At 42.3% G+C, this 21559-nt stretch overlaps 1 protein-coding gene across 1 annotated transcript; it reads left to right on the top strand.

The window, feature by feature from the left end:
* Nucleotides 1–11175: 11175 nt before the first annotated feature.
* On the top strand, nt 11176–21294 carry ythdf2 (YTH N6-methyladenosine RNA binding protein F2). The gene is made up of 6 exons (XM_080414705.1): nt 11176–11414; nt 11621–11645; nt 14070–14149; nt 15258–16952; nt 19490–19555; nt 20196–21294. Exons 1-6 carry the CDS (start codon nt 11388–11390, stop codon nt 20217–20219), a joined length of 1917 nt encoding a protein of 638 aa, XP_080270831.1. The 5' UTR covers nt 11176–11387; the 3' UTR covers nt 20220–21294.
* The last annotated feature ends 265 nt before the right edge of the window (nt 21295–21559 follow it).

The following is a 21559-nucleotide window of genomic DNA, read 5'->3' as shown; positions in this document are numbered from 1 at the left end:
TTCTTTACATTAAACCCACTTGAACCCTAGCATCCCTTAATATCTGAGGAGAACTTTAGCCAAAAATAGCAGATCTACAAGCTCACAGCGCCTCGCGCTGCGAGGCGTTGTGAGCTTGTAGATCTGCTATTTTTGGAGGTTAGGCGTGGTTAGGTGTAGATGGGGGTTAGGTGTGGGTGGAGAAAGAAGCAGACTAAGTACAGAGTGAACGGTCAAGTTTATGCTAAGTATTGACGGTTTAAGTGGTTAAATGCCTGAAAATACACATTATTGTGCTGTCAAACATGTCTATCAAGCCATCTATGAAATCTACAATTTGAAAACGTTTAATCTTCAACACAATTGTGTACAATATGTAGCGGGGGGGGTCCCTGCTTCATCTCTCTCAGCTAAGGGGTCCTTGGCCAGAAAAACGTTGCAGACCCCTGCCGTAAACCCAAAAGCTTCCTCATTGACTGCATAAAATCCCTGATGATGACCTACCTGTCCATTGACAAATTGACTTATTAACCTACAGACTATATAGTTAATAGGTCGAAAATTGTAAATCAAAAGGTTTTAGATTCAAATGAAAAAATGAATTCATTCAGCATTTTTATTTCTATAAAATAAACATGTGCATTTGTTTGACAAAGTTGGAAGCAACACTATAATAACTACTTAAATTCTAAAGGTTAAAGAGAAAGTAAGCTCTGGTATCCCAGCTACAGAAATAGAACTGGATGAGGTCATGGGATTTGTAACTCAGTCCATTCACAACAATGAGCACATGATAGAAAATGATTCCAGCCTCTATATCTGTTTTCCGCGTATTTATCCCCTTTGCATTTCAAGAAATAATAAAGCAATTCAGTGCTCAATCCAAGCTGAAAGCGTATCCATGGTCTTAAAACAGCCGTCGGTTGCCAAGTAAACCTTCAAGACATCTGAGGTATTTGGTGTGTTCCCAGAGCAACACGTAGGTGTCACCTATAGGTTGCATACGCTGGTCATACTAGCACAGGGGAGAAAGGGACTCTACACGAATCCATGACAAATTATCACCTATCAGTAACGCAAACACAAAGACGCTTCGAGATACGCACATAGACACATGCATGCATATCTGACAACACACACACACACACACACACACACACACACACACACACACACACACACACACACACACACACACACACACACACACACACACACACACACACACACACACACACACACACACACACACACACACACACACACTCACTCCACAGAAACAACATGTGCATGCAGCACCATGCATCTGATTAACTTCCCTTTAAGCAAGCATAAAAAGGTGGACAGTAATATCTTCTCAGATATCATATTATATATGCATATTTTACCCCTGTTTTAAAAGCTTACAGGTGCATGTTGTGTGTACACACTTGTCTCTTTTGACAGGCACTTTAGAAGGCCTGGAAGAATAGTGTGGAATATTTGCAGAATTCCATAGACTAGTGTCAGATGAGGTGGAATGTCTCTGATGTATGCTAGTGGACGAGCTCCCAGGGAAGTTACATCGTTCCTCTACTACGTTCTCTACACTGTTAAATCCTGAGTGTTCTTTTAACTCTGGGAGTGTACAAATGGATCCGAATAGACCCATAAAGGTCAGGGCTAGGATTTTGCAGTGTACATTGAGAACATGACCAGCATCTCACTCGGCATTTTGAATACATCATAAGCATAGTGGTCATAGTTTATTGACATTCTGGTGTATCAAGCATGCTCTTAAATAGCAGTGGAAGAAAGTGATATCTGACACAGATTAGCCACAATTCTCTCCACTGGCTCTGTATCACGTGCGTATGTACAGCAATTTGGATATCACGCAAGCACTTTGCACATGACAAGCATCAATAGCCTCAAACAGATATCCTCATAAACTGGGCAAAATTACACTCTATAATCTGATGCATCATATGTTCTCGGATCTGTACACGCCATATTTTCCAACATGTCGTCATGATGACTTAACCTCCCCATACATTGGAAAATCCGGAGCGACAATTTTACTCTGTTTGTAAAAAAAATACCCAAAATGTACCAGAAATACAAGATTTTCTTGTGTGTGTGTGTGAGTGTGCAGTGAGAGGCAGCAGAGCTATAGGGCAATGCAGGCCAGTGTTCGAGTCAGGATAGACAGGGAGTGATGCAATGTTGGAGAGCTCATCGTTACACCAGCGTGACCAACAGCTGCAGCTGACGGAAGGGAAGGGAGACCTCCATAAGTATTATGAGCCAAGACTAAAGTTCTCTCTCTTCTCCCCCCAATCTCTCTGTCTGTCTGTATGTCAGTCTTTCTCTCTCTCTCTGTCTCTTGCTCTCTGTCTCTCTCTCTCTCTCTCTCTCTCTCTCTCTCTCTCTCTCTCTCTCTCTCTCTCTCTCTCTTTCTTTCTTTCTTTCTCTCTCACCCCCTCACTCTTTTTTGTCATATTCAATGTTTTTCTGTTCCATTTACTCACTGCCACACCCTCTCCCTTCCCATGTATTCTCTCTTTCTCTTCCTCTGTCTCTCACTCCCCCCTTCATTTACCCCAGCAACACATATACCTCAACTCTCCTTCACCTCTCCGCCCACCCTTGGAACAAACACCCTCTACTCTGTAATTTGTGTGTGTGTGTGTGTGTGTGTGTGTGTGTGTGTGTGTGTGTGTGTGTGTGTGTGTGTGTGTGTGTGTGTGTGTGTGTGTGTGTGTGTGTGTGTGTGTGTGTGTGTGTGTGCGAGCTATAACAGTTGTCATTGAACGACCAAACTAGGAAGGTGGCAAGAAGGGCGAGATGAGAAGTAGAGTGACGATTCAACCAGACCGCAAACTCATATCTGTCAGTACATCTGTGTTTGTCCATGGTCAGTGATACTGTACGATGTCCACTGAAGCCTTTACATATACAGAACAGTATGTGCAGAAGCAGTCTACAGTTGCCTGTGTGTGTGTGTGTGTGTGTGTGTGTGTGTGTGTGTGTGTGTGTGTGCGTGTGCGTGTGCGTGTGCGTGTGCGTGTGCGTGTGCGTGTGCGTGTGCGTGTGCGCGTGTGCGTGCGCGTGCGTGTGCGTGCGTCTGTCTGTCTGTCTGTCTATCTATCTGTCTGTCTGTCTGTCTGTCTGTCTGTCTGTCTGTCTGTCTGTCTGTCTGTCTGTCTGTGCGCATGCATGCAAGCAAGCATGCGTGCGTGCGTCAATGCTAGCGTGAGTCTGAAGGGTATTGTGTGTGTGTGTGTGCGTGCATGAGTGCGTGCGTGTCTACATTTACGTGTATATGCTGAAAATAAACACAGGTTACATCACTCCTTGTGACCCTGCAGCACATCTAGACTACACCCCTCTTAAAAGAGGTCTGACCAAAGGAACTCACTCATTGGCTGAGATGTTGCAGGCCAGCTGAGGTAATAATGGCAACCTGTTTTATTTAGACCACTATTCACACTGTGACACCGCCATGAATAGTCCATATTAAATGCTTTTGAAAGCATTTAAATTTATCAGCCTCTGCAAGGCCAGAGTTAAAGCCACAGTAGACAAAAGGCAAGAAATGGGCACAATAACATTACAAAAAGTGATTATTGGTGATGTATTATTTTGTATTTTGTATGGGCAACTTCCTCCTCCAGGTCTGTAATTAGTAGGCCAGCTCAGACAGCACCATGGGGGACCGGGCCTTCTGCTCGGCTGCACTGGGTCTGTGGAACAGCTTTCCAAGCACCGCAGACCCTGGACAAGGCCTTTTCGTGTTACATTTTTGTATAGTTAGTTACTGTCAGCAATGTCCTTTTATGCTTGAATTAGTTTTACCCTGTTTTTAACCATTTGTGATTGATTTTATGTTTTTAAGTTTTTACCCTGTTTTTAACACTCTGAGATTCCCTGTGAATGAAAAGTGCAATAAAAATCAAACCCAATGTTGGGAGTTGTGTTGTGTGAGTGAGCATGAGACAAGGGAGATGGACTGAGAATGTCTGAAAATCTCTGTGTTCATTTTATGCTGGGAGCTGGATACAAAGGTGTCCAAATGGTATTGTGTACCATGTAATAAATTACATATTCTTATTATAAATGTATTTTTATATTCTTTCTTACAATTTAGAATATGATTGCTAGGCATAGAGCTGCTGAGCATAGAATAGTGGGCAATGGTCCATAACCCGGGGCCTATATGTTAGAACAGTGTTTCTCAACCTTTTCTGGACCAGGGCCCACTTCCACTTGAATATCTCAAAAGGGTTCGCAGCCCACCCATAGTCAGATCGGTGGACCGCATTTTCAGAGCATGTTATGATCAATCAATCGATTGTGTTCCGGGTTGGATCAGTGGAACTAATCTAGTATACTTTAAGCTATTTCACGGTGTCACAATGAAAACAGACTTTTCAAGGTTTTAAAGAAAAAATACCATGACCTTTTGTTTTTACTTCTTTAATATTAAAGGTATAAGTGATATTCCTTTGTTGAAATAAGTGTATATTCTGGTAGTAATCATTGCTATTGAGTGTTTGTTCAGTCTCCCTGTCTCTCTTTAGCTCTTTAATAAACAGAAAATACATTTTCAGGTCGGGAACTCAGGATACAGGGTAAACAAGTGAAATAGGAAGTGATGAAACAAAGAAATGAGCAGACACCATTGGAACTGGAACAATATAAAATTGAAGCTGATAAATGAGTACTCTCTCCTGATAGGTTGAACATGTGCCACCCCCTGAAAATGTATTTTCTGTTTATTAAAGAGCTGGAGAGATGGGGGGACCCCTGTTATTGAACAAACACCCTATAGCAATGAATACAATCAGAATATAGTGCTTTAACCTTTAAGCAAAAAACCTATACCAAAACATATCTACCTTTAATGTTATATTATCATAGTGTTTAGTGTTTTGCCAATTATTTGGGGCCCACTTGCAATACCCTCGCGGCCCATCAGCGGGCCCCGGCCCAATGGTGGAGAACCACTGCGTTAGGAGATGAACCTGAAACCATTTAAGCGAACTCCTGAAACAACAAGGCCTTTATTAAGGTCTGGTCTGGTCCCCAAGGGGGTCAGACCCAAGGATTACACTGTTGTTCATGCTCTCCTGGGTATGTGTATGTACATGTGTGAGCGTGCATGTGTGCGTGCGTGCGCGCGCGTGTGTGCGTGCATGCATGTGTGTGTGCGTGCATGCATGCGTGTGTGCATCTTAGACAGAGATGTACAGCTGCCTCATTGTCCAGTTACACACACACTCATCTCAGCTGTTCAGAAACATCATTATGTGGCATCTGACACACACACACACACACACACACACACACACACACACACACACACACACACACACACACACACACACACACACACAATGGCCCACATGTGGACATGTTTGGTCCTACGCCTCTACAAATGTTGGTGATAAATCGTCAGTGATACAATGTACAAGTGTACAGTTATACTCTCCATGAGACAACTCACTCATGGTTAATGTCCCCATTAAGAGCAGAGGTTACAGAGCAACGAGAACTCAAATCCAGAAACCAACAGACAGCTCTTCAGTGCTAATATTAAATACAACTGCTAATATAACAGGCTATGTGTCTGTTAATGATTACTGGATATTAGACTGAATACTAGCTCATAGACACAAAGCATTGAGTCTTGACTTGAACGTCATGTGTCATTATTAAAAATGAGCATCCCTTCTCCCCCTTTGTTTCGTTGTTTTGTTTTTCTTTCTTTCTTTCTTCCCTGGCATTAGAACAATAGACTTGGCCTGTCCTTCTTGCCGGTAGCCATGAGGTTATACAACTAAGCACGTGGTCGCTCTGCTCAGCCCATAGTCTAATATCCTTCACTCATGCCCAGAAACTCTGGTGCTTTTTTGCTCTGGTCTATATATACTGTAGGCATAAAAATATGTAAAAATATTTGTTTTTGTTCTTGGTCTAAGTTGGAGGTTTGTCTGCATCTGTTGCTGTCCCTATGTCCCTTTTCATGACAATTTTATAATGATACTGTATTCTTCTACTCTATATCTATACTGTACTGATACTGCATTGATACTGTTCCTTTTTTACGTACTGTATCTGCTCTGCTTCTTATGCTGTACTGCCATTGGCAACTGAATTTACCCCGTAGGATAAATAAAAGTATCTTCTTTCTTTCTTTCTGTCTTTCTTCTGGGACTCTTTGGGTGGTAATGGTTTAAGGGGAACACATTTCACAGGTTTTCAATACATTACACATATTGTATTTTGTATGTTTATAAACTGTGGTGTACACCGGTGTATATTCCACACTACACCGGCATTACACGTTCAGTCAATGTTTATTAAAGGCTAACTCTCTAAAATGGACAGTATGTGAATTAACAGCATCCTCTGAGAGGCTGACGAGTGCCACATTCCTGACATCCTATTGCTGAGCATGCCCCACCGCCACATTACCGGTGGGTCACTGGAGTTATACATACATACATACACACACACACACACACACACACGTACACACGTACACACGCGCACATACACACACACACACACACACACACACACACACACACACACACACACACACACACACACACACACACACACACACACACACACACACACACACACACACACACACACACACACACACACACACACACACATACACACACACACACACTTACATATACCCAGTCACATAGAAGTGCACAAATGCATAAAAAACACGTACACATGCCACGCTGCATATGAGGGATTGTCACCATCCTCCCTGACATTCCTAGTCCAGTGTGCCAGAGGGGGCTGTGGAGTAACGTTAGAGGGGCACCATGGGTGGCAGCGGGCGGGGGGGGGGGGGGGGGGGTTGGATGGTGGAGGGCAGAATCACAAATGTGGCATGTCACATGGTCAAACAGGGAAGATTTACGAGTGATCGAGTTCCACATTGGCCGCATGGTGTTGTGGCCACAGAATGCCAGGTATGAAGTGAGATCACACTCCGACTTTAGATCGCACACCCCAGCTAGTGACTATATCCTGCAGTGGCGGGTTGAAGATGGCGGTGTTATGGGTAGTTGACTTTTTTTTTAAATGGATCTTTCTCTGGCCTCGGTGTGTAAATTTAGATGCCTTTGAATCTCCAGGGTGCTCTTCACATGGGTGTCACAGCTACAGTGGTACACAAAGGATGGGAATATTTAAGAATTAAAAAGTGATAAGCTGATCGCATGAGGAAAAACTAAAAAAGCCAGACACATATTAGAACCACAGAACTGTCAAATACCACAACAGTCACCACCTCTCTCTACTGTTCACTCTTTAGTTCTCCCATTGCAGTCAGGAGAACTCGGACCATGATTTACTCATCGGTGAGATCATGGAGACCACAGCTATTTTTATTGGCTGGTAAATGGCCATCTCTTCTCCATGCTACGCCACCTGTCCAATCCGCTACAGTCAACAAGCCCCTGGGAAAAAAGTCAAGCACCCAAAAATGATTGAGAGTTGAAAGGAGGAATATGATACATGCATGCCATGCTACTGTCCTGGGCATGTTTCACAAGTCAAATATCTTGTCACTGCTACTGCTTTTCCGTTGCTACCTATCGGTGGTAGGCTATTCATAAATTGCATTGAGCAAGTCTAGCTGATTTAGTCTTATACCCATTTCATCCATTTCAATTCTTTCTTTCAGAAACACTTCTAGGAGAGATACAACAAAGTATAAATCAGGCTTAGGTCTGCTCATTGTTTCTGGTAAGATAATTTTTGATTGGTAGACACTTTTCGGAGTTGTGTAGATGAATTTTAAATATAATACCCACCTGTTGAAGGAACTTCATGACCTACACATCACTCCATTCCCCATGATGATGGCCCTCCCTTGGGGGGCGGCATAGTGTGTGTAGGTATATGTGCTGCTGTGTATACGTGTGGTTGTCTGTCTGTTGCTGTGTGTGTATGTGTGTGTATGGGAAGGGTTATTCCTAGCACGTCTTGTCTTCTTAGATGCCCGTCGCTCACATGCCATCTGACCATCCCGTGGCTGGCTCTGAAAAACGATAAGTGACTGGAGAGGCATTTGTCATTTAACCCCCCTCAGCAATGCATGATGTCAACTTTTAGCTCTCTGATAGGCTGGCTTAGGGAACTTGAACGTGATTTGTCTCTAATTAAAGCAAGACGTAATTGTGGATAGCAGTTTCAGTTTTGTAACAGGCTAACTTGAAAGGTGTGTCTAAACTAAATGCTAATGGAGACATTTTACCTTTGTTCAAAGAGATACTCAAATATAATTTCAAACTGAGGAAGTAACAGAAAAAGAGGCCCTGTTTTGTTGTATTTGTGTGTTACAAATCCATAGACAAACACAAATAACACATGCACATATGTACAAATGCGCACACATGTGTGTGTGCGTGCGTGTGCATGTGTGGGTGGGTGGGGGTGTAATGTGTTTGAATAATCTGTAATGTATTATGTAATATGTTTGAATACAACGCAAGATAAATTGAGGCAATGGGTAAGCATGTGATGTATGTAATCACACACCACAGAAAAGCACACACAGGCCAGTCTTGAACTGACCTTATATATAAACTCATGACAGTGACTAGGAGGCCATCATGTGGCATAAACATAGAATGGCATAAACAAAGAAAGCCAGAAAGATCATTTCACGCTGGATCCATCTCAAATGGGGGAAATGAACGTTTGGATCTGAATGTGTTTTTCTAAACACTCTTAGACTTCTATAATTATTAATGACTCACTACACTGTCCCTTTCTGACAGAGTTTCTCTCTACTTTGTAATGCTTCACATTATTTGGAATTCATCCTAAATAAATGTTTAATTGCAAAATTGTAGGCTAAGTATAACGCTATGGACTAGAGCTAGCTAAGTATAATCTCTTGCTTAGAATTACTGTTGCATTTATAATTAAAGTTGAAAACTGAAGTTCAGTGTTAAACTTGCTCAAGGCTGTTAATTGATTACTTCTCAGATGAGAATCACGGACCTCTGGGTTCAATATTTGAGACTTAATTGATCCACAACAAAGTAAACTTTTGTTACAGTGATCAATAACATAACAAATAAACTTATGTTATTTTCATTTCCATAAGGAATAAGGTCACATAAGGTCATATACCTTGCAGACAGAGCTAGCAAAGTATATCAAAAATATGTAGCCTTTTTTGTGGGTTGTCGAACCAACTACTGTAGGTAGATCTAATCAGGTAGATCAGCTCCTTTCCTGATATAGAATTAACTTTAGACGACACATAATTATTTTGAAAGGCATCTATTTTGGGAAGTTTTAATTGGTACTTTTCCTGTACTTTTTTTTGCAAACTGCTAATACAGTAGTTTCTGAGTAATCAATCAATCAATCAATCAAAGAATCAGAATCAGGTTTATCAAACGTACATTTAGAAAATCCAACTATTTAAGAATGTCATTCAATATAAACCAAATGTATTATTTATATTCAAAACAATCCCGGATTGGGCCTTTAAGAATTCTTCATCCTCCTTTCTTTTTTGGACAATATGAACAATTAACGTAAATGAATTCAAATGAACCAAAATGTATTGAAATGTTTCTTCTGCAGTCCAGCTGGTTAAGTTAAAATGTAAAATCATAGCAAAGTATAGCAAATAAAGACAAATCGTAAATAAATATAAATGAGTATATACGACATATCATAAAAACAAACATTCAATCTCAGACAATAAAAAAGAAAAAGAAGAGAAAGAATAAATAAAGACCAAGGCCTCTAAACTTCTACATGGCATTGGCATCCATAACTAAAAGAAAAAACAACATTATTTAAAAAATATATATAATAATACAAAACCATACGCATAAATCATTGGTTCTCAGAGTGGGGTCTGGGGACTTGGGGGGGGGGGGGGGGGGGCAGGGGGTCCCCAGCAAAAGTAGTTATTATAGCTTCTCCATAATTTTTAATCACTTTATCCATTTATACGTTGGCTATTAAAAAAATAGCAGATACACAAGCTCACAGCGAGTCAGAAGATTTTTTGAAAAGTATTGAAAATATTTGGAAAATGTTGTGTATTTTTGATTTTTTTGTTAACATGAATCTTCTCTTCTAGGGGTCCCTGGCACAAAACATTTCTGATGGGGGATCCGCGGCCAAATAGCCTACGAATCAATTTGGGGGTCCTTGAGATGAAAAAGTTAGAAGTGACTGAAATTACGAAATTGCTGCAAAAGTTACAGCCGTAGAGCCCACCTCCATCCAGGGGTACCTCCAGGTTCCTCCGTGCCATGGCGGGGCGCATGTCCATGGTAGATAAATGTCCTCATCGGCAGACGGAGGGCCACCAGTGTTGCCATGTCGGCTTAATATAAGCGACTTTGGGCTTCTTTTTCTGTAAAGTTGCTTGTAAAAAAAAAAAATGTTTGCGGGTTGCGTTTTTTTGGGGCTTGTTTCTAAAGTGTACTTGCTTATTTAGGCTTGCTTCCAATTTGAAAAATATTCTTTAAACCAGTGGTTCTCTAATATTTTCAGGAAAATGTTTTGTGTGTAATGTTTTGGGAGCATTTGTGTTACTTATATTCCAAATTTTATTGCAAGAGTTTTTGAAAATAGCAGATCTACAAGCTCCAACGCATCACGAAGCGATGCGTTGTGAGCTTGTAGGTTTAAAGCACATAGGTTTAAAGTGCTCATGTGACCTTAACATTTTTACTTCACCCATTTTCAGCCTATCTTCATATAATTGGGCCTCACCAATGCTCATTATAATGTACCATTTTTGTCTACTCACTCTGTGTCTCAGAGGAGGGCTGTGGAGTGGACAGTTCAGAAACCCACCTACCAGTGACATCTTCGATGGGGAATCCAAGCTGATAGCAACTGCAGGCTTTCTATTCCTGGAAAGTTAGCATGCCATAATGGTGTTAATAAAAAGAAAATAATAAATGTAAAATCTTGTTAGAAAAAAAACCTGCCTAACGATGACTGGTAGACGCAGACAGGTTCCTGAAGTGTCCACAGCCCTCCTATGAGACACAGACCGAGTAGGAAAAAATTATACCATTTTATCATGAGCATAGGTTAGGACCAAGTATATGAAAATAGGTTGAAAATAGGTGAAGTCGTCCTTTAAGTTGCTTCTTTTGGGCTTGTTTTCCTAGACCACCGCTTATTTCTCTCACAAAACCTGGCAACACTGACGGAGGGCCGCCCAGCCATGTTGAGAAGACTGTCAGCGCTGCTGCTGAGAGCGAACTAACTGCAGCCCGCCATTGTGTAGAAACCAGAGAGAGGGGCTAAAACTCTTCAATTAAAACATAGACATCCTCTTCTACACCCCGCCGCTTTCAATTAGAAACACATAGAGTTAACACAGGCTCCAGGGAAAGAAAGACATGTCAGCCAGCAGCCTTCTTGAACAGGTAAAGAGAGGCACTTTGTGAACATTTAACGAGCATCGAGACGAGCTAGTATAGCGAGGAGAGTTCACACAGACACCAGGCAGTGCAGTAGGCCTGACCACCTGCTAAAACAAGGGGGACTGGTGAAATACACTGTTTTCATCATATTTTTCCCTTCCTCTCTTCTCATAAATCAAACCTTCATGAATCACTTGGACCCAATCCAGAGACCGAAAGGCCAAGCAAATAAAGGTAAGAAACAAATCTTGAGAGCCAGCGGCTCTAACTTGGGGGGGGGGGTTGACTGAATGCGGATCTTTTTGGCGTGCGGATCGGAGTGACTGGAGGAAGGAGCGCTTTGAAAAACCCCTGCGTGATGATGGCTTTCCTTCGCTTTTAATGTCAAGTTAAGTTAGCCGACAGTCCAATCAATCCCCCGTTGGAAGCTCACGTTTGAACGCCTTAAAAACTCGTTTGCTCCTGAGTCTTAACTGCTGTGTGCTTTTGACGGTGCTGTAATGTGTTTTTCCTCCTTCACCCATCATCATCATCTCGCTCACTGCTAGTGAGCTTCTCGTCGGGAGCCTCGAAATGGCTCCGTGCTAGCGGGCTACTTTTTAAATGCCTTAGCGTGACACAAACCAGCATCCTGTTCTATTTTGGTGTTAGTTAACGCTTCGTAGCGCACTGACAACGTTCGCATGTGATCCTGGCCCTTCATTTGGACCAGATTGAGCCTCCCGTGTGGCGCTAATGTCAATATTTTACATTGGTTGCTAACCTAGCAACCCAGTCACCTAGCTACCTAGATGCGATGATACCACAAGGATACGTCGGTGATGTCACGACTCCGAGCATCATCTATAACGGAAGTGCATCGGACTCATTGAGTAAATGTATTGTTTATCCTTTAGTTTCGAGCCTTTCGCTTGACAAAAAAAGGGTCGTATTGGTCAACCGATTTTTTTTATTTATTACTTAAGTTAAAGTATCAATACTGCAAGGTTGGAATACTGTTTACAAGTAAAGGTCCGGTGGTAATCAAAATGTACTTGAGTAAAAGCACAAAAGTATTGGCATCAAAATGTACTTAAAAGTACCAAAAGTAGAAAGTACGCATTATGTAGACGGTCCCATTTCACAAGGTATCATTATTTATACAATGTAGTCAAATAGCTAAAGTTTACCGTAGGGCTGAAGTGGTATGTTTTGTAATTATAATTCAAATCTACAAACTAACGAGTAATACGTTTTCAAATAATTGTAGTGGAGTAAAAGTACAATATTTGCCTCTGAGATGTAGTGGAGTAGAAGTAAAAGTTTTGAAAAACACTCCAGTAAAGTAAAAAATCCTGAAAAGTGTACTAAAGTACAGTACTTGAGTAAATGAACTTAGTTACTTTGCACCACTGGAAAGTTCATATTGTCAACCGAAAAATGCTTCCTTTTTGAAAATGGGTTGTTTTTCCTGTATCTGTCTGGGGGACCCATCAACAAATAGCATAAATAAACTACACATACATAACACTTCCCATTGTTTGTGACGTCACGTAGCCATCCTTGGCGTCTTGACTCTAGCTAGCTAACCAAGTCCGTCACGATATGAAAGGATTCTTCGCGCTCGCAGCCAAGTCGTTAGCCAGCATGCTAGCGCTAGCTGGTTTGCTACACTTAACCTGAAAATGACACGTCTTCCGACATGCTTTTTTCCTGTATCCAAATGAGCCTCTTAATGCTTACTTGCTCATTTGCCATTCCGACCAGAGGAGTATTCTCACAACAAAGAGATGTGTCATTATGCTCAGTGCGCTTGCTGTCTAGTCTGTGCGAAGGTAAAACATCTGGCTGGTATAGCGGATCCCAAAAGATTTTTAAGGAATTCCAGGTCATCATCTCAAAACCAGTGGTTTTCAACCCTTTCCATATCAAGGTCCATTATTTATTCGGCATTTGAGCCACAGCATTTGGGTCTGAGATTTAGACTCTCAGGGCAAAAACTTAGAATATTTTGTTGTCGTTGGATACGATTTTGTCCACAATAACATGATGTATTGATGTGGTACCATTGGAGAGATAACAGACCAACGTTGATCAAAATAATTTTTTTTTAATTAAGGTTTCATTTTACACACGAGAGTTAAAGATCCATAAGGGTCCATTTGGTTACCAACTCTCCATCATTTAGCTGGGGACCACCTGGAACCCCCTCAGGTTGAGAACCACTGATCTAAGTGTTGACTGAGAATACCCCTGGCCTTTGGTGTTGGTTAGTTTGCTATGCTTTTTTCCCCCCAACACAAATTCATATCTGTACACACAATGTGGTTTGAAATGAAGAAGGCACCTGTTTCGAACATCTTATTCTGTTCACAGAAATGACCCCCTCTGTCCCAGCAACTGCCGTTAACAGTTTATCCATCACAAGAGATGATTCATCATCTTGTGCAAGATCAGGCTGTGTGATTAACACATGTTTAGAGCAGTGTGTATGCGAGTTAGTTTGTCTTAACCATCATTGGCTGTGTGGCCTCCCCTGTGACATAAGGGAATAATTACTAAGGACTGCTGGTAGTGATGGTGATAAATAATGATCGAGCAAGCAAATGCACATTTAGTCACTGGACTTGTAAGAAATGTTTTTAACCTCTGTTCACGTGAATGTTTTCTCTCCTTCAGTGCAAAACGGAGCTGTGACCCAAAAGGATACTTTGAATGATGATGAGTTCGAGCCTTACCTGAATACTCAGGCCAGACAGGTACGATGCACCAGCTGTACAGGGTATATAGTCATACTCTCTTAAGTACATTTTTATTTTTATATTTGTTTTTAGGTAATATTACGTACATTTTTAATAATTGGCATTACATTGTGCATGATTAGGGCCAACATTTGTCTTGCAGACTTTACACTTAATCTTAACCATACCTTTGTAGTTTAAATGAGTCTGGACTGGAACATTTTAGCTAAATTCGCCTGGCCACTATACACAATAGTCTAATCCAAAGTGGATCAGCAACTTTACTCTTAAGTGTTAATTGCAGTGTAAATGCATCCTATGCTATTAAATTGTTTTATTGTCACATTCCTACATAACCAGATCCATGTAAAAAGATATTGAAGAAAAGGAGGCAAAGCCTGTTGAACAGCTTTTGCAGTTAATCACCCAGTTGTTATGGTTTGAGCTCATTGGTGTCATCTGCATACCTTTGGACGCTTTATTGACCTGCTTTAATAGTCCCCCCCCCCCCCCATGAATGTTGAACAAAAGTTTGTCATCCAATTTCGATAAGCCTTACAAATTATTTGCCTACAAGGGCTTTGTAGGTATGACCTTTTTTTAACAAAGAAATTCCTCTGCTAGAAGACTAATAGGTGCCTTTTATCTTGTTGCAGCCTTTGATTGTTGCCCGTGTACTGTGTAGTAGATGGCATGCCCTTCTGTAGTAAGGGACATGCTGAGAAGTGGGCCATAATGGAAAAGAATGGAGCCTGTATATTCTGCCAGTCAATAGAATGCAGCATCCTTTTGTTGAAGAGACTGTGGCACTTGTTTTCTCATAATACAGTTCACTTGTTTGCATTTAGACTCTGTCTCAGATGGTTAGCCAGATCGAGAAAGAAACTTTGGAATGTATCCTAGAAACAGTCTTAGATGTGACTAGGGAATCTAAACTTTGATAGATGAATCGTCATGTTTTTAATGGATTTTTGTGTTTAGGTGTTGCTGTTCATTGCCTAATCTCTTTATCAGATGATTACTTATCTTGTGTGTGTGTGGAAACTATGCTTCCTCGTTCTTTGCGACAGCTTTTTTTTTTTTTTTTACTATTTGTCACTAAAGGGTTATCTCTTTCTCCATCCAGAGCAATGCCTATACGGCCATGTCGGACTCGTACATGCCCAGCTACTACAGCCCCTCCATAGGATTCTCCTACTCCCTGAACGAGGCAGCATGGTCCACGGGCGGGGACCCCCCTATGCCTTACCTGGCCTCTTATGGACAGCTGAGCAACGGGGAGCCCCACTACCTCCCGGACGCTATGTTTGGCCAGCCAGGGCCTCTGGGGAGCAACCCTTTCCTGGGCCAGCATGGTTTCAACTTCTTCCCCGGTGGCATCGACTTCTCAGCATGGGGCAATAGCAGCTCTCAGGGACAGTCGGGCACGCCGCAGAGCTCTGGCTACAGCAGCAGCTACGCCTACGCCCCCAGCTCGCTCGGGGGTGCCATGATTGATGGACAGTCTCCATTTGCCCCTGCTGCCAATGAGCCTCTCAACAAGGCCCCTGGCATGAACAGCCTTGACCAGGGCATGGCAGGGCTTAAGATCGGTGGTGGTGCTGCCCCTGGTGGTAGTGGGGACATGGCTCCTAAGGTGGTTGGTTCTGGCTTGCCTGGTGGGGGTCCGCTTGGCCCCGTATCATCTGTAGGACCACCGATCATGCCCCCTGTCTCTATTGCCCCCGCCAAGCCTGCGTCCTGGGCGGACATTGCCAGCAAGCCGGCCAAGCCTCAGCCTAAGCTGAAAACCAAGGGTGGCATGGCCGGCGCCAACTTGCCTCCTCCGCCCATCAAACACAACATGGACATCGGCACTTGGGACAACAAGGGTACCATGCCTAAAGCCGCCACCCCTCAGCAGGTGCCCCCAATCCCAAGTAACGGGCAGCCGCCCAATCAGGCCTCTCCTCAGCCTGGAGCCACTGCAGGAGGGACCCCACAACTGCCCCTCAGCAATGGACAGTTGGGACCCTCTGTTGCCCAGATGGGGCAGCATCAGCTACCACCTAACGGGCAGCCAGGTATGGCCCAGATGCAGCCTCCTCTCTCCCAGGGTCCCCCTCCTCCCCCAGCCCAACAGCAGCAACCTTCTCAACCGACTCGCTGGGTCCCACCGCGAAACCGGGCCAACGGGTTCGGGGACACTGGTGTTGGTTCAGGCCAGTCGCCTCCCAACTCTTCCGGCGTGGGAGTGGTTCCCGGGGTCCCCACAGAGCCTCACCCGGTGTTGGAGAAACTTCGTATGGTCAACAATTATAACCCCAAGGACTTTGACTGGAACCCCAAGCAGGGCCGCGTGTTCATCATCAAGAGCTACTCGGAGGATGACATCCACCGTTCCATCAAGTACAACATCTGGTGCAGCACGGAGCACGGCAACAAGAGGCTGGACGCGGCGTACCGCTCGCTGGGCGGAAAGGGCCCTCTCTACCTTCTCTTCAGTGTCAACGGGAGCGGTCACTTCTGTGGCGTCGCAGAGATGCGCTCGCCCGTGGACTACAACACGTGTGCCGGGGTGTGGTCACAGGACAAGTGGAAGGGGCGCTTTGACGTGCGCTGGATCTTCGTTAAGGACGTTCCCAACAGCCAGTTGAGGCACATCCGACTGGAGAACAACGAGAACAAGCCGGTGACCAACTCTCGGGACACACAGGAGGTACCGCTGGACAAGGCCAGGCAAGTGCTGAAGATCATCGCCGGATACAAGCACACCACCTCCATCTTCGACGACTTCTCCCACTACGAGAAGCGGCAGGAGGAGGAGGAGTGTGTGAAAAAGGTAATGACATGTTATTGCCTTGAGGTTATTGATTCATATTAAATAACACATATTGTTTTGGTTTTTACACCTTGAACGGGATGTACCATGTGAGATGCCTGTGATATGGGATGTGTGTGTGTGCATGGTTTTGTTATCATTTCAAAGAATAATGGGGAAATGTGACACCATAACTTTTAGCACTCCATATGATTGTGTAAAGTAGAATGTTTAATGTTTGTTTCTTTTTTGTTCTATTGTGATATTCAATCTTGCATGTATTTTCCTGCCTCAAAGGACTAAACTGGAAAGTCGTTAGCAAATTTTCTCTTGTATACATGAGAACAGTTGAGCTGTTTTGTTGTTAAGCTTTCACATACCATGTACCCTTTTATTTAGGGATGTGGGTCATATAATCATAAACTTAATTGAATGTATCCATATGAATTATGGCCATGTTACTTTCTTTCCTGCCTGAGGAATAGTACGAGTATGTGTTTACTTGAAAGTTTGTTTATTTTTCATTTTATTTTATTCTTTCTGTTCTGAGGTGTTTAGTTATTTTTGTCATTTTGAAAGTGATTTTTTTTCTTCCCAGCATCAACCCAAGAGGAAAAAAGTTATTTACAAAATGCTAAATATTTGTCATTTTATTGAGTTGAAGCTCAAGTTTTCTCCAGTCAGTGTTTAGTTGGGAACAGTTCACTTAAAATTAGCACAGTGATGACATGCACGCCTGTATTACGCATTTCAGAGCTTCACCTCTTCATTTTGTCCTTGAGATTTGCACAGTGAAAAGTAGGCTAACAAAATAGCACTGGGTTGTTAACAGGGAGAGAAACTGCTGTCAGCAATGTGATGGGAAAGTTTGTCTGTGGTTGTTAGTTGTTTGTTCTCTTTGAAGTAGGGGTTCTGGCACAACTTCATCCACCAGCAAGGTGCATGGAAGAAGTCAGGAAAACATTCCAGAAACCAATTCCAGCAACACTTGCAGTACTAATAGAAAACCAACTTTATTATAAAAACGAATGCATTTCACCCTTCATCAAGGTCAACCCGGTGATCTTGGACAGGCTTGTCATTGTGCCTGATGGACAAAAAAAGTTAATTTCCCACCCTGACTTGCAACCATCTTGTCATTTCAACTTGTACTTTGAAAGTGTTAAATGTATGTGTTAAAAGTCACGAACAAGCTTGAACATAATCGGCTTGATGTAAAAAAGAGTTATTTAAAAAATGTATTTAAATTAAATACGTTTTCCCCCATAGTTCAGGCAATCTTGACTTCAACATTCCCTTCATCACTTGACGTTATGAATGTACCAGAGGGGGGGGAATGCTTTAAAGCCCTACATGGTTACTGCTGACAGCCTCAAAGATCACATGTTTTGTTGGGAGAAGAAAGTAATGACCTGGACTGTATCCTGACACATTTTTGGTGTTTTATGTAGGCTATTTCTACAGATTAGCAAAGACAGCTCTGTTTTGATTAGTGTTGACACATTTTAACTTAAGTAATTACTTAGTAATTGGAATGTAAACATTGCAATTAAATTGAGTGCTGTTGCTCACATCTTTAGAGGCTTATACAGACATGTAAATATAGACCATGTTAACTTATCAATTAAGAGGTTTTGACTCTTGGTGAACATAATATTGATATTGTTGCTCCCGTTTGTGTTAACATTGTCAACTGTTATGGGCTGTGTCCACGAAAGTGTTTTTCTTTTAGTCTTTTCTGAGCGCAGTGTATGTTTTGATTTGTCTTCAATGGGAGCGCCCTGTATTTAGGCTATGCTAGAAACGCCGGCAGAGTGATGAAGCGCTGAGCGTTTATTCTGCTCTGAGCCGTGCACAACTGGTGTTTTTATTTTTGAAATACATTTGACTATTGGTCAGCGCCTTGTATTTTCAGCTGGGAAAAATGCTTTGATGGACACAGCCTTAGAATCACAATGGAAAGCAACTAACTGATGACTCAAGGTGTAACCAAAAGAAGTGTTTCATCTATTTTGTCACTGACATAATTCCATGAAAGTGTGGTAATTTCATATTCATGTCTACACATGTAATTGCTTAAATTGTCACCATCAAAGTGAGATCACTAATTATGTGCATGTCTAGGTATTTGATATGAATATATAATATGAAGTTGGGCTGTTAAACATTTGAAAAGATTCTTCGTTGGTGTAGGTGTCTGCATACTGAGAACATTGCAGGTGCACTGCCACTTACCTTGTAGTTGGTTGACCAGGGTCCATGACACTTATGCCAACTTTGCACTGTCATCGCTCTGGATAGGCGTGTCTGTTAAATTGTAACTGTCAGTTAAAATATAGCTTTCTATTGTGACTAGTGAAATTAATCTTAAATTGTCACATTGATGCAAAACCCTCTGCAACATGACTATAGACTGTGTGTGTGTGTGTGTGTGTGTGTGTGTGTATGTATACTTTTATGTATATAATTACACACTGATTTGAATACATTTCATTTTCCTTTTTTGAATCCCTAATTAAGCCAACTACTTCACACTTTACTTGTATATGCTTTGGCAGGTGGAGGTCCAGGGCAGCGAACCGTACCCCAGCAACCCCAGCAACAGGAGTCATTACCGGCTTCAGGTAACTCACCTGGTCCCTAACCACAAGCTGCCAGAATCTAACCATAATTTAGTTTTAACTTCATCTGACCAACACTGTTTTTAAATCTCATCAAAGAGTTGTTATCAAGCATTCAGTGTATTTCACTTGTTCAAAGTTCCATCAAGAGTTATGTTACTAAATGCTACTGCGAAATCAAGTATTTGTTTTTATAGTCACTACTGTTCACCACAGCACAAGAGTTATGTGAAGCTGCAAAAGCTGCAAAGCCAAGTAGAAACAAGCAGGTGTAAACGACATTGAAGAAGGGGAGATTTGGGTGATTGAGTGTATTTGGGTGGGGGGGGGGGGGGGACGAGAGACCGGGAGAGAGAGATGGAGGACTTGGTCTACTCTTATCTTCTCTCTACACCAAATCTCTTGCCAAAAATAGCCTACAAGCTCACAGCGCATCGCAGCGTGACACATTGTGAGCTTGTAGATCTGCTGTTTTCTGCTAATGTTCCCACCTGAATAGGGTTCAAGTGGTTAATGTAAAAATCACACAATGATTTGGCGGCCCCCTGTAGTAACTCTGAGGACCCCCTCTAGTCGGGTTAAATATGATTTCTCTTCTCAAATATTTATTTATTTTCTCTTTCTGTCCATATGTCTGTCCTAGGAGCGCCAAGGAAGAGTCAAGTAACACACAGCTTTGGACAAAAGACTGCAGTGGCCCCCCTTTACCCTTGCCCACCCCATCACATCCAGATCTCTAAGAAATTCTAATAGGGGTGAAGAATTAACCAAGGACAAAAAAAACAACTAAATGAAGACTTTCTTGATTTCTTTTGACTTTAAAGACTTACTTCGAACTTGTAGTAAAAAGAAAAGGAAACAATTATTCATAGGACTACAACTAAATGCATAGCATCCTTAGGTGAAAAATCTTTTTTGCCCCACCCCGTTCCACTACATATGTTTTTTTTTCCTTTATATGCTTCTTTTCCTTTTCCATAAAAAAGAAAGGAACAACTTCTGATTTTACAGTCTCAAGAGCAAGTCTGTAATTCTCACGCAAACACGCAAATCTAGCAGAATTATGTAGTGCTGGCTACCATAGTGCCCCAAGTCAAGATGGGCAGTTTGTCTTCTTTCTTTGTAACCACCCCCCTGCCTGCCCCCCTCGTCCTGTCCTATCTTCTATCGGAGATCAAATCCACAAACTTGGACGACGCTGACTTTCCTCCTCGGTGGATGTTCAACAGAGGTGGATGTCGACGGGAATTTTTCTTTCTAAGCCTTCCATCTCTTTGTTACGAAGGGAGAACTGCAGATGTTCAGAATGGCCCTCTGTTCCTTTTTCTTTTTTTGTGTTGGGCAGTGTGTGTTTGTGTGTGTATGCGTGTGTGCCTCTGGAAGGTAGAGGTGGAGGGGGACAGGAAGAAGGTAAGGTGGGAGGGGCAAAAATGAAAGCAGAAGAGGGAATGTTAAGTTGATGAGCTTTGCTCTGTGTATAATTTCTATGGCGTGCAAATTGGACCCTCTAACAGTCTTCATTGGACTTATTTGCTCTCGTTTTCCTTCTCTTGGGGAAAAAAAAGTTAAAATCATTGTTGCTTCCGCGCTGCTTTCTTCCTTGTTTTTTTTATTTTTTATTTTGCATTTAGTTTTCTTCCTCCTCCCTCCTCATTTTTCTTAAGACCGCAATGCGAGTGGCCTTGCCCCCACTCTTTCTATTAATCAGTTCAAAAGTAATAAATGTGGTATATTCAGCAGAACCAGTGTGCATTCCCCTTGTTTGACTGTGTAAAGCTAAATTTGTCATGCTGTGTCTGTGCATTCTTTCTTTGGGGTCTCTGAATCTTTTTTATTTTTCTCCCTCCAAAAGGGTAAAGGAATGAATGTTTATTTCCTGATAACCTACCTACATATTGAACCCACCCACTTCCCAGCCTGACTTGATTCTCACCAATATCCTTTGCACTTCTAACCACTTTTCCTCAACAGTCTACCCCCCCCTTCTCCTGTCCCCATTTACAATCC

Source organism: Gymnoscopelus braueri (assembly GCF_963280865.1).
Source record: "Gymnoscopelus braueri genome assembly, chromosome: 19".
In the NCBI taxonomy this organism is placed as follows: domain Eukaryota; kingdom Metazoa; phylum Chordata; class Actinopteri; order Myctophiformes; family Myctophidae; genus Gymnoscopelus; species Gymnoscopelus braueri.
The sequence above is the reverse complement of the archived record's forward strand: the minus strand, read 5'-3'. Positions and strand labels throughout refer to the sequence as shown.

Coding starts and splice junctions, on each gene's coding strand:
- ythdf2 (XM_080414705.1), top strand. CDS start 11,388: ATGTCAGCCAGCAGCCTTCTTGAACAG. Junction 14,150..15,257: donor TGAATACTCAGGCCAGACAG/GTACGATGCACC, acceptor TTCTCCATCCAG/AGCAATGCCTATACGGCCAT. Junction 19,556..20,195: donor GGAGTCATTACCGGCTTCAG/GTAACTCACCTG, acceptor TGTCTGTCCTAG/GAGCGCCAAGGAAGAGTCAA.